Source organism: Martes martes (genome assembly GCF_963455335.1).
Source record: "Martes martes genome assembly, chromosome: 5".
Lineage (NCBI taxonomy): Eukaryota > Metazoa > Chordata > Mammalia > Carnivora > Mustelidae > Martes > Martes martes.
In genome coordinates this window covers 165,599,500-165,622,200 of record NC_137892.1, presented here as the reverse complement: position 1 = coordinate 165,622,200, position 22,701 = coordinate 165,599,500, and the positions used below count along the sequence as shown (strand labels likewise).

At 47.5% G+C, this 22,701-nt stretch overlaps 1 protein-coding gene across 2 annotated transcripts in view; it reads left to right on the top strand.

Moving 5' to 3' along the window:
• SDHA (succinate dehydrogenase complex flavoprotein subunit A) overlaps positions 1-19,530 on the top strand; it is a 29,064-nt gene extending 9,534 nt beyond the window's left edge. For both annotated transcript variants that reach the window (XM_080803574.1, XM_080803575.1), the window contains exons 4-15: positions 238-381; positions 663-827; positions 1,740-1,888; positions 2,546-2,670; positions 4,592-4,760; positions 5,539-5,734; positions 6,464-6,635; positions 9,809-9,927; positions 14,984-15,095; positions 15,293-15,423; positions 17,570-17,683; positions 19,188-19,530. In XM_080803574.1, the coding sequence (XP_080659700.1) occupies positions 238-381; positions 663-827; positions 1,740-1,888; positions 2,546-2,670; positions 4,592-4,760; positions 5,539-5,734; positions 6,464-6,635; positions 9,809-9,927; positions 14,984-15,095; positions 15,293-15,423; positions 17,570-17,683; positions 19,188-19,274 (1,683 nt within the window). In that variant the 3' untranslated portion in view covers positions 19,275-19,530. The remainder of the gene's footprint in view (positions 1-237; positions 382-662; positions 828-1,739; positions 1,889-2,545; positions 2,671-4,591; positions 4,761-5,538; positions 5,735-6,463; positions 6,636-9,808; positions 9,928-14,983; positions 15,096-15,292; positions 15,424-17,569; positions 17,684-19,187) is intronic.
• Positions 19,531-22,701: the final 3,171 nt, after the last annotated feature.

Sequence of the window (22,701 nt, the reverse complement as noted above, 5' to 3'; positions counted from 1 at the left end):
GGAAGTGATGAGTGTCGCACATGTAACCTCACTTAACCCTCCAGACAGCTTGTAGGTGAGGAGACTGAGGCGGAGGGAGGTCCTGTGACCGGACTGCATTTAGGACCCTTACAGACTGTTAATTCAAAGCGGTTGGCTTTCCCTGAACCCAGTTCTGGGGCAAGAGGCAAAGCAGGAGCTTGGAAAATGCCACTGGGGCTCCTCCTTGTAGCTTGTAAGGGTGCTCTCTCTTTGCAGGGAGGGATCAATGCTGCTCTGGGGAACATGGAGGAGGACAACTGGAGGTGGCACTTCTACGACACTGTGAAAGGCTCCGACTGGCTGGGGGACCAGGACGCCATCCACTACATGACAGAGCAGGCCCCTGCTTCTGTGGTAGAGGTAGTGTCCTCACGTGGTCTGTTCCTAACACAGAAGAGAATTTGAGGCCGATGGGGTCTGTCCAAAGAAGGGTAACGAGTGGATGGAACAAGGGAAATCTTTCCTGTCATTAACCATTCAGTCCTTTTATAACGAAGTTTTTCTCTTTTCCAAAGTGTTGAAGTTTTCATAGAATGTATTGGTTGGGGGTTTGCAGGTTTATGTTGAAATTGTTTAGTGTCAAGTAGCTGTGAATGTCCTGATTCCTACAAGGTACGAGGTGTCTGTTTTCTATTTTCCAGCTAGAGAATTACGGCATGCCGTTTAGCAGAACTGAAGACGGGAGGATTTATCAGCGTGCTTTTGGCGGACAGAGCCTCAAGTTTGGGAAAGGCGGGCAGGCCCACCGGTGCTGCTGTGTGGCTGACCGCACGGGCCACTCCCTGCTGCACACGTTGTATGGGAGGGTGAGGCCGCCTTGGGTGCGCCGGTTGACGGTTGACGGGATACAGTCTAGTTAGGCCGGGTGTGTGGGGATGAGCCGGAAACAGGCCACCCTGGGGACAGGTCGCAATGTCAGTGTCAGCCCCGGGGTCACTTCATAAACATCAGAGGAGCGTGGTAGGATGTATTTAGTAATTGTGTGATCGTTAATGAGGAGGTGTCTGCTTTAGAAAATGGAACTGACAGTCGTCACATGCTGTGTTTGAAGTGGCGGTCTGCGGTCTGCCACACGAGGTGTGAGAAGTGAACAAGTACTTTATGGCTCAGCACCTCCGAGTGCCTGAACTGGGTGTTTGAATACTGAACCGTTCAGACTGGACTAAGATTTGGGGGCAGTAGTTACTGGATAATCAGGGCCTACTTTGGCATAGCCAGGTAATCGGTATTCTGAAGTATCAGAACACTGACTGAGAATAATCAGTTTTCTGAACTGTTGCTTCCAGATGGGGACAAAGTGTTGACTTACAAATGTTAGGGCACCAGTGGCTTCTCTGGCTGAGTGCGCTGACAGATGTGTGACAAGATCTGCCCATCTGGTGGAATTGTGTGTCACGTGGGGGAGCCGACAGCTTCATGAGGGCCCTTTACTTTCATGGAGCAGCTGTGTGGTCTTCTGTGGTGTACGTGACACGTGTGTCCTCATGTTCTGGTCATACAGCTGAGAGCAGGCTACCTGTTGCATGGTTACACAACAGCATCCGTGCTGTGGTTGATGTGACGCGACCCGGTGCTCTCCTAGAGTTCACGCTGTCCATTCGTTACACGCCAGATCAGGGCCTCGAACCTGTTCACATGAGCAGTATTGGTGAAGTGTCAGCTTAACAGCATAAATGCAGTTGGCACTGTGGGAACCTTGTTTTTCTCGTGTTTTTTAGTCTCTGCGATATGATACCAGCTATTTTGTAGAGTACTTTGCCTTGGATCTCCTGATGGAAAATGGGGAATGTCGTGGTGTTATTGCACTGTGCATAGAAGATGGGTCCATCCATCGCATAAGAGCCAAGAACACTGTTGTGGCCACCGGGTAGGAGTCTTGACTTGTATTTAATTTCTCTGTAGGGAGGTGGGGTCTCAGTTTCTTCAAACAAAGATGGAGGCACTATGGACTAGTTTAATCACAGGTGGTGACCTAACCCAGCAGCACAGTAAGCTTCGCCAGCCTCCGGTTTGTATCTTTGAAGGGGACAGTCATGGCGGCTGCCTCAGGTGGGCAGGGACGTATCCTCCGTTCACACCTGGGAGGATCCTTGAAGAAACGGGTCTGGGGAGGCACATGACATTTTCTGGACTAGCTTCTCTTGCTTTAGTGGGTACTGTGTTTGTACCGATCTTCTGGGGTAGTTTGTTCCCATGATGAAAATAAGTAAGTTCCATTTCGTACACCGTCGGTCTGTTATTTTAAACCTTTAAAAAAAAGTGTGGATCCGTAGACATTAAACATTTTAGTGTTAACGTAGCATGTGCTTATCAGGAAGTCGCTCGGCACCAAAGTGCACTGAGGTACAAGTGAGAGTGCCTTCTCTGTCACTCGGGCTCCCAGCCCGGTTGCCCAGCAGGGCACGGACCACAGCACCTGTAACTGCTGCTGGGCCGCTCTGTCCACTCCGGTGCCGTCAGAAGGGCAGATCCGAGGGTTCCCTGTGCATCACCGTTCTCTCTCTGCTGCCCGTCTGTTTCCCAGAGGCTACGGCCGCACCTACTTCAGCTGCACGTCTGCCCACACCAGCACCGGTGACGGCACGGCGATGGTCACCAGGGCAGGCCTTCCCTGCCAGGACTTGGAGTTCGTGCAGTTCCACCCCACAGGTAGGGCGGGACGGCTTCTGCGCGGCCCGGGACGGCTTCTGCGCGGCCCGGGCTCTTCGTGTCTTCCGAGCCCCCCCACGCCTCTTGATGGTCGTCTGCACTTCCTGCGCAGACAGGTTCTCAGAGCCCAGCTCGTCCTTTGCTCAAGGAGGTTTTTCCCTGCTTCCCCCAAGGCGGTTTAGGGCGCCAGCTTGATTAACTTTCCCTCTTGCCTTGATGGTACCTGCTGCCGTCCTACAGCCGTAAAGGCGGGGGCAGATACGGCTGTGTTCACAGTGCCTGGCACTCAGTAGGACCTTGGCAGTGTTTACTGAGTGGGTGTCCTGATAGCTGGGGGGGGGGGGGGGACGCTGGTGACCGGAGTTGTGGCGTGGGCAGATTTCAGGTTGTAGGGAGAGCAGCAGGCTGTCACAGTAGGAGAGTATAAAGCTGGGATGAGCTGTGGCAGACGGGACCCCTGAGGTGTTGATGACTGCCCAGTCACGGGCAGATTGAGCTCGTCTCGGGTCCTCAGACAGTTGAGTGTGTGAATGTGGGGTTCAGAAGCGAGGTCTATTCAGGGGGTGCAGGTCTGGGAGAGCCCCTTATCCAGAAGTGACTGCCTCTTGAGAGAGACGAGTCTCATTCTGGACTCTGTTTCTTGTTGCTTTTCTGGCCTGGTAGTTGAGGGGACACCGCATGTAGCTCCCCACCTTGCTAAAGAACCTGATCTGTTTTTTTTTCTCTTTGCTCTGTCAGTCTGTTTTTTCTGATCCCTGGCAGAGATGAAAAATAAAAAAAAAGTTTTAGGTAGTTTAGTTTTGTTTTTTAAATTTTCAAGAATATTTATTTATTTATCTATTTTTAAAAAGATTTTATTTATTTACTTGACAGACATCACAGGCAGGCAGAGAGGCAGGCAGAGTGGGGGTTGGGGGGGGGAAGCAGGCTTCCCGCCACGCAGAGAGCCCGATGCGGGGCTCGATCCCGGGACCCTGAGATCCTGACCTGAGCTGAAGGCAGAGGCTTAACCCTCTGAGCCACCCAGGCTTGGTTTTTGTTTTGTTTTTAAGATTTATTTATTTATCTGAGAGAGTGACAGAGTGCACGAGTGGGGGGAGGGGCCGAGAAGGAGGGAGAATCTCAAGGCCTCTCCTCGATGAGTGCACAGAGCGAGAGCAGGGGTTCTATTCCACCACCCTGGGACCCTGAGATCGGGACCTGAGCCGAAACCAAGAGTCAGACGTTCAGCCAACTGAGCCACCCAGGTGTCCCTTAGGTACTAAGGGACTAAAAAAATGTCTGAAGCTTCTGAATTCCGCTTGTAAGCACGAAGCGCCCCGTTACCAGTGAGTTTAGATCGAAACTTTCCAAGCTGGTTTGTCCAACCTTGTCACAATTTTGTGGCACAAAGTGATGCTCTAAAATGAAAACAGGGGCACCTGGGTGGCTCAGTCGTTAAGCGTCTGCCTTCGGCTCAGGTCATGCTCCCAGGTCCTGGGGTTGAGCCCCACATCAGGCTCCCTGCTCAGCGGGGAGTCTGCTTCTCCCTCTCCCACTCCCTCTACTTGTGTTCCCCCTCTTAGTATGTCTCTGTCAAATAAATAAATAAAATCTTAAAAAAACAAAACAAAACAAAACATGAATTTAACGTGTGCTTGCTTGTGTTGAAAGTTTAAACAGTTGTCATTGGAATTCTCAGGTCAGCAGGGCAGTTCTGCTGCTTTGGGCTTTTTCTTATCAGAACTTCATAATCGCATCTACTGTATCTACTATAATCTTATCTACTCTTCTCAGTCTTTCTTGTCTTACTCTCTTGGGAGCACAATGCCGTTTGCATACCCTTTTCCTTTCCCCAAACATATCGAAAAAAATTTGCATTTGAAATCTAGACCTAGCAGTTGTTCAGTTAGAAAGAGCTAATTAATTGGGTTCTTTGCAGGTATATATGGCGCTGGTTGTCTCATCACGGAAGGGTGTCGTGGAGAGGGAGGCATTCTCATTAACAGCCAAGGCGAAAGGTTCATGGAGCGCTATGCCCCGGTGGCAAAGGATTTGGCGTCCAGAGACGTTGTATCTCGGTCCATGACTCTGGAAATCCGGGAAGGAAGGTCTGTGTGATTATCTCCAAAGGTGTCTGAGCGCACACTCACACACACACGCACACCCCTGCTTTCTCTTTTGGTGGCTGCTGTTGGCGTCTGCATCTTAACATGGGCTGGTGTGACTGTGTGAGTTTCGGCACCTCCTCCCAACTCTGTAGGTTGTGTGCAGCTCCCTGCCACCCTCTGACTGACTGTCGCTCTATGATGTCGCCCTAAAGACCAGCATTTTGGGGAGTTGGGCTGGTCGGACCTAAATCTCAAATCTGTGGAACATCGTTTGTGTGCGTGTGAGTGAGTGTTGTGACAGAGACAGACGTGCCGGCAGTCTGAAGTTAGTGTGTGGGCCGCGGATGCGGCTTGGGGACCTGCTGTGCGCGAGCCCGTGGTGTTCCCCGAAGCAGCGTTGGCTCTTCAGTGTCCGTGCTGCCTTCCTGCGGCGATTCTTGTCAGAGTCTGGGGTTACGGCCTCTACTACGTTATATTTGCAGTATTTGCATTAGAAGGACTTCCTGACCCATTTATCAAGGAAAACACAGTGACTTTCCAAGACTGGAGTGTGAGCCCGGTGAGGGCAGAGTGTCTGTCCACGTTCTGGCTGTGTCCCAGCACGTGGAGTCCCCTCCGGCCAGGGTAGGTGCTTGGAAAAGATGTGAAGAATGGATGACTACAAGTGACGTACAGCCTGAGAAAAGTGGAACCTGATACGCTTCAGTGACTTCGTGGTCTCACATCCTCTATATTTACCGTTCTCCCCCCCCCCCCCCATGATGTCCTTCTCCACCAGAGGCTGCGGCCCAGAGAAGGACCACGTCTACCTGCAGCTGCACCACCTGCCCCCGGAACAACTGGCCATACGCCTGCCGGGCATCTCGGAGACGGCCATGATCTTCGCGGGCGTGGATGTCACTAAGGAGCCGATCCCCGTCCTTCCCACTGTGCATTATAACATGGGTGGCATTCCCACCAACTACAAGGGGCAGGTGACCAAGCCGGGACCCTTCCACAGGGGGGAGCGGGGCAGGAACGACAGGCCCACCTCACAGTTGTCCCTCTGGACCCAGAGAATACAGAAACATTGTACGGATGTTTCCCTTGGCACAGTCGCTGCTGGAGGGCAGAGCAGGGCCCAGGCACACTCCAGCGTTTGCCCTCACTCTGCAAGGATGGGCAGGCACCGGTGACTCAGTGACCCCTCCAGAGCACACGGTTATGGACACAGTATCATTTGCAGCTTTTCCCAGTTTATAATTTATTTTCCTGTATGATCTCTTGTTACTTTTACTGTGACCTTGTAAATCATATTCTCCTCACCTCACATACTTGTGGGTGGTTTGCAGTCCACCTAGGGCTTTTTGGTTTGTGATTTTTTTTTTTTTTGCTTCTCAGATGAGGTGGCTGGGGCGCTCCTCCCCACTTTGTAGACAAGCAATGTGCCATACTCCCTTGCTGGAGTGTGGAAGTGAGGGCGTCAGTCAGGTGGGGAACGAGGTTTGTAATGAGCAGCAGGTGTTGCCGTGTGGGGTCCTCTGACCTGACTCTGCCTGGGCTGGCTGTGTGTCCGGGTGCGGACTCAGAGGGCTCCCTGTAGACGAGAGCAGGTGTGGTCCTTGCCTGCCGTCCTTCCTCTGAGCCTGCAGGCAGACGCGCCCGGCCTGGGAAGGAGGGCCGTGCAGACCGTGCTCCTGAAGTGTGAAGTCTTCCTTCCGCAGGTCCTCAGGCATGTGAATGGCCAGGATCAGATCGTGCCCGGCCTGTATGCCTGTGGGGAGGCCGCCTGCGCCTCGGTGCACGGTGCCAACCGCCTCGGGGCAAACTCGCTCTTGGACCTGGTCGTCTTTGGCAGGGCGTGTGCCCTGAGTATCGCAGAGTCCTGCAAACCCGGTACGTGTTTTCTTCAGGGACTCAGGCTGTTTCGGGAAGTGATAGGTTACCATGTCTTGATTTGTTGGAAATCTGCTTAGTGGTCACGGGGGGTAGTCTGGTTTTTCCGCCTGTAAGTGAAGAGACTGTGATTCAGAGATTTATATTGTGACAGACTTGAGACTGGACAGGCTGGGTGAGGGTCTTAACAATTTAGAGGATAACCTGGTTTTCATCAGATCTTGTTTTGTGGTCATTAATGTTCTCTTTAGAAAAGTCCCTGTGAGGGAGTTGTTTCGAGAGGAAGTATATCACATGGTGCTTGCTTGTTACAAATTACTACTTGCAAGGAAATATTTTAAACAGCGCATGTGACTGTATGTAAGTTCTCAGTACTTATGGGAAAGTAACTTCGGTTTTTCAAAAAAAAAAAAAAAAAAAGTAAATGATCTATTAAAGCAGAACGTAATGCACACAAAGCATTGGGTCACAGGTGTCCCTGCAGCGTCACAGTGGTTTTCAGTCCGTGATTGTGTTCATCCGGTAACTTAATAACCTTCGGAAGGAACAGCACCCTGTGCTGAAAGCACGAGTCCCGCCGGGAGCAGGACACATGCTGTCGCAGTGAGCTCCCGTAGGGCTCTGTGTGGGTTCCTGTGGCCCGTTCGCTCAGGACCGCGGGTGACATGAAGACAGTGTTCCCGAGGGTAGGACAGTGGGATCCCTGGGCCCCACTCTGTCCGTTAGGCTCCACTGGTGGTGACCGTTTGGTCTCAGTTCTGCCGTTTCTGTTGAATAAAAGCTTTTTGCATGGATTCTAAGTTGGGGGAAGTCTTACTGTCCTGCTAGTTGAACACAGCCCTCAACATCACCACACTCGCCTTCCCGCCTGCAGTTAGCAGATACGTGTGACAGACAGTTACACTTTCAGACACCATCTCCCTTGCTCCGACCAAGTCGCTGATGGGCAGAGGTGGGGCCCTGTCCCGATCTTTGCTGCAAAGACAAGAGTCAGACCCACCTAGTCTGAGAGGGAATCTAGTGCTCATTCCACTGCAGTGGTGAAGCCTGAAACCAGATCTACAAGCAAAGCAGAAAGTTCACGGTCCCCTTTGTTTGAAAATAAGAAAAAGGAAGTTTTATAAAAATATCCTGTACTTTTATATCTGAAGGATCAATACACACTTTTTAAAAAAAACTTTTCTAAGTTAGTGATTAAAAACGGAATAAGGTACTCGTGCATGCAACAGCACGAATGGATCTCAGATGTATTGGGTCATATGATCCGGCTCAAGAGGCTACACACCTTGGGTTTTACTTGTATAACATAATGGAAGAGACAAAATTGGGAATAAGACGGCTCAGTGGCTGCCGTTCTAATCGCAGTGGGCCTTGCGCAGCTCTGTTTGGCAAAATGTGCAAAACTACACCAAAAATGATACTGTACCTTAATTATACTTTCTTTCTTTTCTTTTCTTTTTTTTTTTTTTTTTAAAGATTTCATTTATTTGACAGACAGACATGAAGAGAGAGAACACAAGCAGGGGAGTGGGAGAGGGAGAAGCAGGCTTCCCACTGAGCAGGGAGCCCGGCACGGGCTCGATCCCAGTATCCTGGGATCACGACGTGAGCCAAAGGCAGACGCCCAGCAACTGAGCCATCCAGGCGCCCCGTACTTTACAACTTTTAAAACCAAAAAGAGAAGGAAAAACGTTGCTACATTCTCCCAAACATGAGAATTTTTAACGTTCTGTACCCTAATTATGTATCCTATTTGGTACCTGAATTGTGATGGTTACAGGAACCCATACCTGTGTCAAAATTTGTATAATTGTGCACCTAGAGAAAAATAATTTTGGTAAATGATCACTTTTTAATTTTAATTTTTTTAATTTTAATTTTTTAATATATTTATTTTTAAGTAGGCCCACTGTGGAACCCAGCACAGGGCTTGAACTCACCACCCTGAGATCAAGACCTGAGCTGAGTCAGCTGCTTAACTGTCTGAGCCACCTGGAGCCCCAGATGATCATTTAAAAAAAAAAAAAAAAAAAACATTACAAACAAAAGCAGAGACCGCAGCTGGCCTGGAAGAGCTGGGGTGGGTCACACGAGAGACTGGGCCCTCGCTCCTTGCGGAGCGCGGCTGTGAGCACCCCTGCTTTACCTGCAGACCTTTGCTTCCTCATTTCATACCCTCTGCCCATATTACTCACTGAAGAAAATACATTTCCAAACGTCATTTAAAAGAAAAACTTTGAAAATTTTTAAGACATTTTATTTTAAATTTTCGGGGGCACCTGGGTGGCTCAGTCGGTTGAGTGGCTGCCTTCAGCTCAGGTCCTGATCCCAGGGTCCTGGGATCAAGCCCCACATTGGGCTCCCTGCTCGGTGGGAAGCCTGCTTCTCTCTCTCCTGCCTGCCTCTCTGTCCACTTGAACTCTCTCTCTCTGTCAAATTAAAAAAAAACAAAAACAAACTTTGAAATATTTTAAATTTTTAAAACATTTATCTTTTTAGAAAAGTCAGAAAAACATATTGTGATGGTTTAGGTAAGGAGATGCAAAGGTCCGAATCAGCGGGAGAGTTTTTTAAACATGCCTGGCCAGGCCCTCCCTCATCCCTGAGTGAGGACTGTCGGTGGGGGTGGGGCACATTGGCAGAATTTTTGGAAGCTGCTCGCTATCGTGAAGGTGCCAGTTTTCCGTTCAATAGAATAATAATGCACAAATCTAATTTTTGAACTTAGGAATGGTTTCTGTTTTTTTTTTGTTTTGTTTTGTTTTTTGTTTTTTAAGATTTTATTTATTTATTTGACAGACAGATCACAAGTAGGCAGAGAGGCAGGCAGAGAGAGAAGGGAGGAAGCAGGTCCCTGCTGAGCAGAGAGCCCGATGCGGGGGCTCCATCCCAGGACGTTGGGATCATGACCTGAGCCGAAGGCAGCGGCTTTAACCCACTGAGCCACCCAGGCGCCCCGGAATGGTTTCTGTTTTGTTCAAAGATTTCTTATTGGATACCTACTCCTTGCCAGAAATTTGACTTTTGGCTTTGGCTCTTTGTGTTTACCCTTTGGCTCCAAGTCATTATGTGGTGCCTTAGGTCTCGGGTGGTCTAGGCAGAATATCAGCTCAGATGATGTGTACATTTTCTAAACTCCATTAAATTCTAGCGATTTGTCTGTGTTTTTTAAGGAGATAAAGTTCCCCCGATCAGACCAAATGCCGGGGAAGAGTCCGTCATGAATCTTGACAAGCTGAGGTTTGCTGATGGAAGCATAAGAACATCGGAACTGCGGCTGAGCATGCAGAAGGTGAGCGCCCGCACACACTCCAGGGAGCAGACCGTGTGCCCACAGCCCTGTGCCAGGCTCAGGGTGAACAGCAAAGGGACACGTTCCACCCCGAAGGCTGGAGGTAGCCGCGCAGGGCAGAGATGCAGTGCTGTTGTGCGCCCCGGGTGCTTGCATGTGGCTCTCCCCTCCTCAGACCCTCTCTGCTGTCAGGTGTGTGTCAGAGCCTAAAAGGGGAGGGACAGTGTAAGGTCTGAGGACCTCCATTCCCAGCAGGAGCTTCTTAAAGCCCTACGCGTCTCATTGCCAAGAGATTAATGCCCCACCACACCCAGCCTCTAGCAGCTCTGCGAGAGTCTCTGAACTGGGCCCATGAAGCTGCTAAATAACAGCAGGACGAGAGGGGACTTGGGGGGGGGCGGGGGGTGATCCTGCCCACTGGTGGTCGTCAGGGCGTTTACCTTCTAGATCAGCATGTCTGATGGGATCTTCTCTGAGGATAGGATCACGGGTTCCCCCTGTGACCTTGGAGCCTGTAGTCTGACTAAAGAACTGAGTCTTCATTTTATTCAACTTCAGTTTACCCTAAAGCGCTACTTGTGGCTGCTGCACTGGATAACGTAGGGTTAGATAAACATAGTCAGTGAGACCGCTAGGCATCCCCCAGAGTCTTCAAATACAGGGATTCCTGGTCCATGAATGGGATCTGTCCAGTTAAAATCATGTTCAAGGATTTCTTCGTGGAGGCGCATTCTGAGAAGAAGCCCCTTGCTTTTTAGTCGTATGCTGAGGGGTCTTTTGAGGTCACCATCAAAAGAAGAACGTCGCATACTGCTGCTTTTACAGGACTGTGGTTCTGTGTTTGGGCAGGCTGGGCTCCAGGGAGGCTTCCAGGAAAGGTGAGGCAGATGGCGCAAGTGAAGGACAGAGGTTGAAGGAAACCGGACGAGAGGTGCTGTGCAGGACTTCCACAGGGTCCTGACCCCAGCAGTTGGAGGCCAGCTACGACAGATGTGATCATTGCCCTGGGTCGTAGGAACCTCTGGGTGTGGAAATGGTAAATTCATGAGGTATTTTGAAATAGGAAGTCCTAGGGGCATTCCCACCAAATAAGGCACGTACAGATCTTTTGACTTGCGATGGTGTTAACGTGCCTGTGACAGTTGAAAATGTTGTAAGTCATAAATGCATTTAAAACACCTCTAACTTACTGAACGTCTGCTTAGCCGACCTCAGTTGTCAGCCAGCAGTAGGGAAAACTCATCTACTATAAAGCCTGTTTCATAGTGCAGTGTTGACTGCCTCGTGTGACTTACTGAATACTGAAAGTGAAAAACAATGGCTGTGTGTGTGGGGGGAAGGTTGTTTACCCTCGGGATCGTGGGGCTGAGTGATGGCTGCAGCTGCTGCCGGTGCCCAGGGACGCCGGAGGCACATGGCTAGCTTGGGAAAAGAGGAAGAGCCAAACTAGGGTTTCTCTGAACGCAGACCGCCTCTGCATCACTGGGAGGGTGAAGAATAGGAAGTCAAGCCGTCGTGGGTTAGAGACCATGGCGATTGTTACCTGCTGGGCCAGGCAGTGTTGTAGATGCTCCAGGTGTCTGAACAAAATCCTCCCTTCTTGGAGTGCACGCTTGTGTTGGAGGGCTGATTTTTCTGCCGAGTTCGGCTGATACAGTAAGGGTAAAGAAACAAGGTATGTATTGAAAAGGAGTAGACAAAAGTATCGTTACTTACAGATACAATTAAAAATCTCAAGACAATAAGTAAAAAACTAGTAAAAACAAGAATGAACTAAGATATCTGTATAAAAGAATCCTCAATAGCTTTCCAGGATGCTTGCAATAATTCATTTGAAAATTACCTCATTCACAGTACAACCAGAAGTTTACAATGCCTTGAATAACCCTAACCCTGAAGAGTGTGAAAACGTGAGCAGTTAAGAACATAAAAGAATGTTTTAACTAACATCTATTAGATTCTAAGATAGTTTTTCCCATTTGCTTGTCCTGAGAGGCCAGGACATTTGATGGTGGGCGTTACAATTTTGAAATGATGTGTTGTTCTGGGGCTTCTGAGGGGTTCAGTGAGTTAAGCATCTGACTTGGGCTCGGGTCACGATCTCAGGGTCCGGGGATTAAGCCCCGCGGCGGGGAATCTGGTTCTTCACCCTCACTTGCGGTCTCGGCCTCTCAGTAAAATTTTAAAAAATAAAAATAAAATTATGTATCATTCTAAAGAAGGAGATGACATGCCTGTTAAATAGAACTAAATCAAGGGGCGCCTGGATGGCTCAGTGGGTTAGACCCCTGCCTTCAGCTCAGGTCATGATCTCAGGGTTCTGGGATTGAGCCCCGCTTTGGGCTCTCTGCTCAGCAGGGAGCCTGCTTCCTCCTCTCTCTCTGTCTGCCTCTCTGCCTACTTGCGATCTCTCTCTCTCTGTCAAATAGATAAATAAAAATCTTAAAAAAAAAAAAATAGAACTAAATCAACAAGCTTTATTAGCTTGTGGTAGAGGTGAGTGCAAAGTAGAGTCCAGAAGTAGGCCCAGGCACACACTGTGATTGAGCATGGGGTAGAGAGGTTTTTCAAGAGTGACGAAAGGCCATTCAGTAGGTGATAGGAAACAAAGGTAGATCCCAAAATAAATGTCAGGTTTATTTCGTGTCACACTTCTTAAGAGCATAAACCATAAAGCCATACAGGAATTTGATATATGAGTGGTTTTCTTCAAGATTAACCAGAAGACGGGCAGGGGGATTCCCAAGGCTCTGACTTCTCACTCTTCTTCCTGACCGCCCACCCCGTGCTCTCTGCTGACCAGCTCATAACCTCAGCACTCCTTAGTTTGTGTCACCAAGGGGCCGTCTGCTGGCTCCTAGAACATTTGCCACAGCAGATCTGGAGAGTGGAGCTAGTGCCTCCTTGGGACTTTGAAGGTGGAGCCCTTAAGCCTTCTGTGCCACCATTCAGTACAGTGTGCCTCAGAAGTCTGCTTGCGATCACAGATCCTGGCCGAGTTCCGCAGACTGCCTTCCCGAAATGCAAACTGTTCAGCTTTGATGTATGTGGATTTAAGACACATACTTAATGGGAACATAGAAGCATTTTTTAAAAGCTTTCATCAAAACTGCATTTTCACATCAATTTATGATAAAACTGTCAACGAGGCAAGTAGAGAGGGAGTGTCCCCCAGTGTAATGAAGGCTGTATATGACGAGTCCACAGCTAGTGTCAGACTCAATGGTGAAAAACCAAAAGCTTTTCTCATCCCGGGGACACGACAGAGATGTTCACTGTCACCACTTGATTCAGCACAGCCCTGGAAGTCCTGGCTGGAGCAGTCAGGCAGGAAAGAAACCTAAAATGGGAAGGAGGAAGTAAAAGTCACTGTTTACAGACATACCAGATCACATGACACAGACTCCACCAAAAAACTTAGAACTAGGAAGTGAATTCAATAAAGTTGACAGATAACAATCAATACACAAAAATCTGTTGTTTCTGTTACACAAGTAATGAACATTCTGAAAGAGAAATTAAGGAAATAATTCTGTTTACAGTTGCATCAGAAAGAATAATTTTGACCAAGGACGGGGAAAAATCTGTACACTGAAAATTGTATAAAGCATTAATGAATAAAGTTGAGGACATAAATAGGTGGAAAGATACCCTGTGCTCGTGGACTGGAAGAAGTAATATTATAAAATTTCCGTATTACCCAAAGCTGTTCACGGACTCGGTGCAGTCTTCATTAGAATTCCAGTGGCATTTTTTACAAAAATAGAACAAACCTAAAATGTGTATGGAACCACAAAAGACCCTGAATGAATAGCCAAAACAATCCTGAGAGAAAAAGCTGGAGGCATATCTCTTCCTGATTTCAAACTATGTTACAAAGGAATAGTAATCAAAACAGTAAGGTAGGTATTGGCCTAAAAACAGACCTCTGTAGATCAATGGAATAGAAACAAGCTCATTAAGAAACCAGTGTATATGGCTAATAATTTACAACAGAAGAGCCAAGAATATCCAGTGGGAAAAGAACGGTCTCTTTAATGGTGCTGGAAAAACCGGACAGTCGTGTGCAAAAAACTGACTCAAAATGGGTTAAAGACTCAAATGTAAGACCTGAGACCATAAAACTCCTAGAAGAAAACACAAGCAGTAGCTTCTGAGTGGCGGTCTTGGTGGTGAGTTTTTGGATTTGACATCAAGAGCAGAGGCAAGAAAAGTAAAAATAAACCATTGGGACCACAGCAAACTTAAGCTTCGGCACAACAAAGGAGACCAACAAAATGAAAAGGCAGCCTATAGAATGGGAGGAAATACTTGCAAGTCATGTATCTGATGAGGGACTAATATCCCAAAACACATAAAATACTCCTACAACTCGGTAGAATAGAAACAATCTGAGAAATGGGCAGAGGATCGGAACAGACGTTTTTCCAAAGAAAATGTGCAGTTGGCAAACAGACATGAAAAGATGCTCAGTATCACTCATCGTGAGGGAAATGCTGATCAGAATCATCATTTCATCTCACACCCATCAGAAATGTTTAGTATCAAAAAGACAAGAAACACGAATGTTGGCAAGGATTCGGAGAGAGGGAACCCCTCACGTGCTGTTGGTGGGAATGCAAGCTGGTGCAGCCGCCGTGGAGAACAGTGTGGAGGGCACCCCCCCAAATTAAAAATAGAACTACTCTGTGATCCAGCAATCCCAGCTCTGTGTATGTTTCAAAGGGAATGAAAACACTAATTCCAGAAGATGTCTGTGCCCCATGTCTATTTCAGTGTTATTTACAGTAGCCAAGAAAATAGGTGTCTAATGGTGAATGGTTACTAAAGATGTGTGTGTATGTTCTGTATACTCTGTATGTGCTGTATATTCTATGGTACATACACATGTATGCATATAAGGTTGCGAGTTTGAGTCCCACATTGAGTTTAGAGATTATTTAAAAATAAAATCTTAAAAATGAAACGCATAAGAAAAAGCCTGACGGGTTTACCAGTTTTAGACGTGGCTTCTTCACACCAGCTGAAGATGTACAGATGATGTTTTGTGTTACAGTCGATGCAGAATCACGCTGCAGTGTTCCGTGTGGGAAGTGTGTTACAGGAAGGCTGTGAGAAGATCAGCCAGCTCTATGGAGACCTGAAACATCTGAAGACGTTTGACCGAGGTGAGCCGTTCGTGGGGCCCTGGGTGTACTTGGGGCGCCGGGTATCTGCTAGGCTGCCTCAGAGCCCTGTGTGTCCCATGTAGTGTGACTTAACCCTGTCCTTGCTGTGTGAGTGGATGCTGGCAAGCCCACAGCCACAGCCCTGAGGACGCATCTGACGGGATCCTGTCTCTAACGGGTGCCTTGTGTGTCCCCAGGAATGGTCTGGAACACCGACCTGGTGGAGACCCTGGAGCTACAGAACCTGATGCTCTGTGCGCTGCAGACCATTTATGGAGCAGAGGCCCGGAAGGAGTCGCGTGGTGCTCACGCGCGGGAAGATTACAAGGTGCGTTCTCACAGCATATCCCAGGTGCACATCATGTCCTCTGTCCACTGGCATTGCTCCGTCCCTAACCCTGCTCTTTCTGTACATTTCACTCCACGTTCCCAAAAGTAAGTTGAAAAAATGGTTTTTTCCCCCTCTAATAACTTTCGTACTTTGGTGTCACTGTGTTTGGTACCAGCATGACTTTTTCTTGCCTCAGATCGGCCTCTGCTCCTGCCAGTGGCGTCTCTAAGAGCCCACCTGACTTTTACTAGGTCAGAGATTAGCGTGCAGTCTGAGTACTGTGGCCAGAAAATGTTAAAATGAGTAAATGATTGAGGCCTGGCCTCATCTTGGTCTGATTTCTTTTTCTTTTTTTTTAGATTTTATTTATTTGAGAGAGAGTGCACACACATGGACACAAGCAGGCGGGCCGGGGGTGAGGGGAAGAGGGAGAGAGAACAGACTCCTCGCCAAGCAGGGAGCCCGGTGCGGGGCTCGATCCCGGAGCCCGGTGCGGGGCTCGATCCCAGAGCCCTGAGATCATGACCTGAGCCGAAGGGGGATGCTTAACCAGCTGAGCCACCCAGGCGCCCCTGAATGACCTGAGTTTTATGCAGAGTACAGTTCACATTCTTCCAGACAGGGCGCTCAGCGTATGATGGGAAAACATTGAGGACGTGGGCACTTGAGGGCAAACCGCTTCCCAGAGAGACAGGCTTTGGTCCGGGGCAGTGTGGTGGAGCTGGGAGCAGCCACACCAGTCAGCTGGGCACAGGCGAGAGGGAAAATTGGCCCCGGCGAGAGGCTTCCATTCTGAGTCACTGTGAGATTTTATTCATTCACCTGCCGGCCACCGGAGCTGGATTAGGTTCAGCCTGATGAAGCACATCCGTCACCTGTGCCGAGGAGTAGACGCCTCCCCGGCTGTGGCTCGGTTGGCAGTTCGTGTGGCCAAGGCGAACGAGTTTCTGTTCAGTCACGGCAGTCGGGCCGTGGAAGCCGCTGGCCCCGGAGAACTCAGCCCTGGCGTGTGCTCAGAAAGAAGGGAAGGTGCTACAGCCTCGCTCGCTCCCGGGTGCGAGACCGTCCTCTGCCCACCTCCACACTCGCCTCACTCAGCAGGAACAGAGCCAAGCGTTTGAGTCTTTTTGTTTGTGTTTTATTTTGTTTATTCGTTTATTTTTATAGAAAGCTTTTTTTGGTACACTTTTGTGTTTTTATTTTTATTCTTTTATTTTTATTTTTTTTAATTTAAATTTTAGGTAGTTGACCATGTGCAGTATTGGTTTCTGGATTGGAATTCACTGATTCATCACTTATATACAACACTTGGTGCTCATCACAAGTGTCCTTAATCCCCATCCCCCACCCACCTCCCTCTGTCAGCCCTCAGTTCGTTATTATTTTTAAATTTTATTTTTAAGTAATCTGTACCCCCAACACAGCACCGAAACTCACAACCCCGTGCTCCATTGGCTGAGCCTGCCAGGTGCCCCTGGGTTTTATTTAAAGCAGCTCTTGTATGTCTTTTCCATTACCGTGTGTCGGATATCCCTTAATAGTATTCAGCTTCTTCTTAAGAGTTTTTGAACAAAATTTTAATATAATTGCTAAAAGTGAAACATTTAAATGAAAAAAGCTAAAAGAAGAAATCAAAATCTCCCAGTATATGAGCGAAAAGACAAAGTATTTGATGAACTTTTAATTGCATGAACGATCAGGCTAATTTGTGCTGCGGAGGCACTGGGATGAGGGAACAGTTTGCCCACAAGCTGCAGGATGGACGGGTGCTCCGGGAGGCTGGCCGCTGGCAAACGTGTCACGGTCTTCTCTCTCCGTCCCACTTAGAGTTGGGACTTAATTGCGCTGCTTTCCTACTCTGTGTTCTTCGAGGTTAGATATACACAAAATGGGTTTTCACTAGGAATTGTAGAAGGGAAGGGACATGGGTTGAAAAATGGGCTGGGAATGTCCCGCTCTCTGTGAACGAGGTCTGCTTGGGACAGTGGCTCCCTCCTTGTTGAGTGGGATCTAGGGGGATTCATATCAGACTAGTCTCTCGTGTATCATTTTAATGAGTTTGCCATGGTTTAGAGAAATAAGAAATTTGAAGTGTAATTGATACTGGCATTTTCTGAAAGAAACTTCCTTTTTCTGGCCTCAGGAGCGGATTGATGAGTATGATTACTCCAAGCCCATCCAGGGGCAGCAGAAGAAGCCGTTTGAGGAGCACTGGAGGAAGCACACCCTTTCCTATGTTGATGTCAAGACTGGGAAGGTATGTAGGGAGCGTGTTCTGCTCACGTGTGCACTGGTAAGTATGCAGTCCCCCACGTTCTGCAGTTCAGCATATGCTGGGCTGGGAGAACCAGTGTGTTTTTAGTTGACTGGTGACAGATTTGAGACACTCCTGAAAAGGACACTCAGGCTTCTGCCTGGAAACAGAAGCCAGTGTAGGCGGGTGGTTTAAGGGCTGGCTTTCCACAGCCTTAGCCCCCAGCAGGGAGTGAGCACCCAAGCCTTGGTGTGAGGGGAAGGGATGATGATTCTGGAGCCCCTTGAGAGTGAAGACAGGGGATAGGACTGGGACAGGAAAATACTCCTTTTTTCCCATTGGCCGGACCACCTGGGAGCAGCCTCGGGTCGCCCTGGGGTATTCTGTGCAGCCCGTAGCATGGCCTGGGCACAGAGCAGGCAGAGGAGGGGGTGAGGTGGGCAGAGTCCTAGGAACAGCCAGTGTCGAGTACAGTGGAGGCTCCTAGTCTTACTGCAGCAAAGCATAGCTCACCCGTTTGGCATTTCTGCTGGGCATTAAGAATCAGAAATAAGACATAAAGTGTTTACCTTTAAGCCCTCCAGGCTCGTAAGGGATAGTCTCAATCATTTATGTGAGTCTGCAGAAACAATGTTGTGCTCTCTTGCCATCAATACAGAGAGCCCCAGGTGTCTGTTGTTTTCAGGTAGGCGGTAACTTCCTTAATTTTGCATGAAGGCTCTTTTCTGACAGTGTATAGAGAGAAATCACACTTCCCTCTCGGTACACTCCCGTTTTTAGTAATGCTCAAGGCTTTTTACAATTGTAATAGAAAGTACAAAAATTGAATTAATTTTTGTAAGCTGACCAGAGATAGCCTTCATTACCGTTCTGAAATATTTCCTTCAGGTTTTGCATGTATGTGCGTACACGTTTCCTTATGTGTATGTATATAAATAGAAGTAGGAAAAACGATGTGTAAATACATAGTTCAAACATAATTAAAGAATGGTAGTTGTATGCAGGGTTTCACTTCTTGATCATTTGTGTAAAGCATCAAGAATTTAATACATTGTTTTAATTGCTGTATTTCATTACATGGATTTACCATAAGTTACATGGCTGGTCCCTGTTGTGCATTTATTTTTTTTTTTTTTTTTTTTTTTAAATATTTTATTTATTTATTTGACAGACAGAGATCACAAGTAGGCAGAGAGGCAGGCAGAGAGAGAGGAGGAAGCAGGCTCCCCGCTGAGCAGAGAGCCCGATGCGGGGCTCGATCCCAGGACCCTGGGATCATGACCCGAGCCGAAGGCAGAGGCCTAACCCACTGAGCCACCCAGGTGCCCCCCTGTTGTGCATTTAGATCATTTCTTACTTTGTTACTGAAAAATACTCCAGTGAGTCCTTGTGTTTTTTAAGTTCCTGAAATATGTCTGCAAATAACTTTTATAGCTAATTTTTCAAAAAAGCACAAGAGAATGCTACTTGTATGTTTTTTGTTTTATTGTTGATTCTTCTCTTTAAGGTTTCATTGGAATACAGACCAGTGATCGACAGAACTTTAAACGAGGCTGACTGTGCCACAGTCCCTCCAGCCATCCGCTCCTACTGACGAGACCAGAGTTGACCAGCTTTTGTAATTATGTATAATAGCACGTGCGTGTGTTCATTTCCCGATTACCTTTTTAAAAATCCCGTACTCAAGTGAGTAAGGAATGCCATTTGACTAGGGATCATCTACCCAGCGGCCGGAAGCTTGCCGGTAATCAACAGCCGCAAGTGTGAACGGAGCCCGCCTTTATCCTTTGCTTCATTCTTGTGAAATAATAAAACCAGGCCTGATTCTTCAATAAAGCATAAATTGCAGACTTCTATCGCCCAGTCCATTTAACGCTTATACTGTTGAATTTGAGGCATGTTTGTTGACCTAAAATACCGAAATCCAGAAATCTTCTATATATTAAGTAAAAATGAATTTTGGTGTTGACAGCACATAAAGAAAACAAACATTTCTGTCTTGTTCTTCGTAAGCAAATTGTTTAATGTGTGAACGTGTCCTAAAGTATTTAAATAGCCAGATACTAAAGGAAACAGATGTAAATGGGTTTCTTCCTTCCCGGCTTGCCTTCAGGTGCTGCTCAGGGACCCTTTCCTACTTAGTGCTTGTGTCAGGGCTGGCTTCTGTATGATCCGGCCCGTGACAGTTAGGGTCATTGATTTTACTGTTTCTCAATTTTAGGGATTGTTTGGTAATTACGTAAAACATTCACGTTTTCAGAGCTAACCTCAATTGTCCCTGAATCCTCTCCCCTCTCTCCCCCCATAGCAACCACTTTAGTTATCTTCCTAGTGAGTGTTTTAAGAGAAAAAGAAAGCAAATCTGTATTTGCCTTATTATGCACACCTTGTCTGCATATCCGGAGATCATTCCTTCTCATCAGCGAATCGTCCTTCTTTGGGCTGCACGAATGTACCTTACCCTCCAGTGGTAGACGTTTGTGTTCTTCCCAGTATTACGGATGCCACCGTGAATAACTTCATGTGTGAAGTTATTTTCTTCACACATGAAGAACTTCATGTGTGAAGTTCTTTTCTTCACACATGAAGAACTTCATGTGTGAAGTTCTTTTCTTCGGGCTGGAACCCTAGAAGTACAATTGCTGGGTCCGAGGGTGAATGCATGTATTCTTCTGGGTGACCTCAGATTCTCCTCCCCAAATTCTCTGTGGTGGAGAGTCCCTACAACTTCGCAAAAAAAAAAGAATGATAGCAAGTGTTTGGAGATGTTTGGCAATCATATAATGCGAAATCTTACCTTAAATATAGCATTTTTCTTTTTATTTCTTTCTTTGGAGGGGGTTAGCATTTTTAACAGTTCTTTTGAGGTATGATTGGCAGAAGTCAATAAACGTTCACCAGCCCGGGTTTCTTCTTGCCCCTTTGTAATCTCCCCCCCCCTTATCTCCAGTGGTGCTGTCTTGAGAGATGTGCTTGCACGCTCCAAAACTACCTATGAGTGGGACCATACGGCATGCACTCTTTCTTTTTTTTTTTTTTTTAAAGATTTTATTTATTTGACAGATCACAAGTAGGTAGAGAGGCAGGCAGAGAGAAAGGAAGGGAAGCAGGCTCCCTGCTGAGCAGAGAGCCTGATGCGGGGCTCGATCCCAGGACCCTGGGATCATGACCTGAGCCGAAGGCAGAGGCTTTAACCCACTGAGCCACCCAGGCGCCCCGCATGCACTCTTTCTTAACCAGCATCGTGATTGGTGGTTCGTTCACACTGCTGCACAAGCAAGGGGACAGCTGTGTCTCGTGGCTTGAGGGCTCCATCCAAGTATCAGCTCCTGGCCCCGTCCCCTGCCGCACTTCTACCACCAGAGAAAGACCCCAGGCAGAGTTGCAGGTGCTTGAGGCAAGAAGCTGCAAGTCTGGGGAGTACTGGGGAGGTGCGGGGCCACGCAGCATCGAGTATCTGCAGCCGAGCTGCAGATTCAGCTATGACTGTCACAAGAGGAAGGTGTCATTTCAAGGGCATTAGAACATAGAAGTTTGAGTTTACAGTTTCGGTGAACTTTAAGGATAAATGGATCCACTAAGAAACCCTGTGCTTCATCAGCAGTCTCCCTGTTAGTGGGAATATTGGTGTTCACACTTTGAAATTGTGTAGTATTAAACTAGTTAAAGCTAGTAACTAATGATGTTAATGCTAAAACAGGTTTTTTCTGAGAAAGAAATAGAGGTAATCCTGCAATACTAAATTTGGAATAGAAATGTAAGTGTAAATTCTTTTCTTTGTTCTTTTTAAAATCATTTTTAAAAGATTTTATTTATATATTTGAGAAAAAGAGATCATGAGTGGAGGGAGGGAGGGGCAGAGGGAGAGGGAGAAGCAGACTCCCCGCCAAGCAGGGGCTTGGCCCCCGAACCCTGAGATCGTGACCTGAGCCAAGGCAGATGACCTACCAACTAAGCCACCCAGAGGCACCCCTTTGTTCTTTTTTAAGGTTTATTTATTTGTCAGCACTAGCAGGAATAGCTAGGAGAGGGAGAAGCAGATTCCCCGCTGAGCTGAGAGCTCGACGTGGGGCTCTAGCCAAGGACCCTGGGATCATGACCTGAGCAAAGGCAGAGGCTTAACCACACTTAACGGACTGAGCCTCCCAAGCACCCCTTTTCTTTGTTCTTTAGGGGACACACACACACACACATATTTTCCAGCTCTGTCCCAATACCAGTGGGTTCTAAGCACCTGGATTGTGGTGTCTGCTTACCACTCCCCTCTCCCCCCAGCCCTGATAGCCATGGATTCACTGTATTAAAAACATCAGTATGTTAATTTATAATGATACTTTAAAAACTCAGCCAACACTGAACAAACAAAAACATAGGCAGTCATTCTTGCAAGTGACAAGGGCACTAACTACTAACATTGAAAATGCATAATTAAAGGAGAATGAAATGGTTACCCTCCCTTTTATCCACAAATTGTCATTCAGGGTAACTTCATTGATTGGAAAAAGTATTTCACAGAGGAATCCCTTCAGATAAATGAGTAAGGAATGATAGAATTTAAAGACCCCCTTTTTGCTATCCCTAATGTTCTGGAACTTGCATGTGGATCAGCATCACCTGGAGGGATTGTTGAATAATTCCTGACCCCACCCAGGACTTCCGGTTCAGTAGGTCCTGGGGGTGGTCCTGAGAATTTGCATTTGTAGTATGTTCAGGGACCACAGTTTGAAAACCACCTGCATGGGATGATGTGGTTCAACAAACATGAAGGAGATGATTTTCAGAAGAAAATAACAGGTGGAAACCGGACAACCTCAGACCTCCATCTCAACCAGCAGATGAAACAAAGCTTGGCCAAAGAATTTTACAGAAGTGGAAGTATAAATACGGACATTAGAGGATCATTTAAGTGTTAGGACAATGAATGAAAAGCTGGCAAAGGCAGGTATGTGAAGCATGACAAGATGACAGAACGGCTGAGTGGTTTCAAAGAAGTAATTGAGGGCAGTGGCCTCCTTACATCT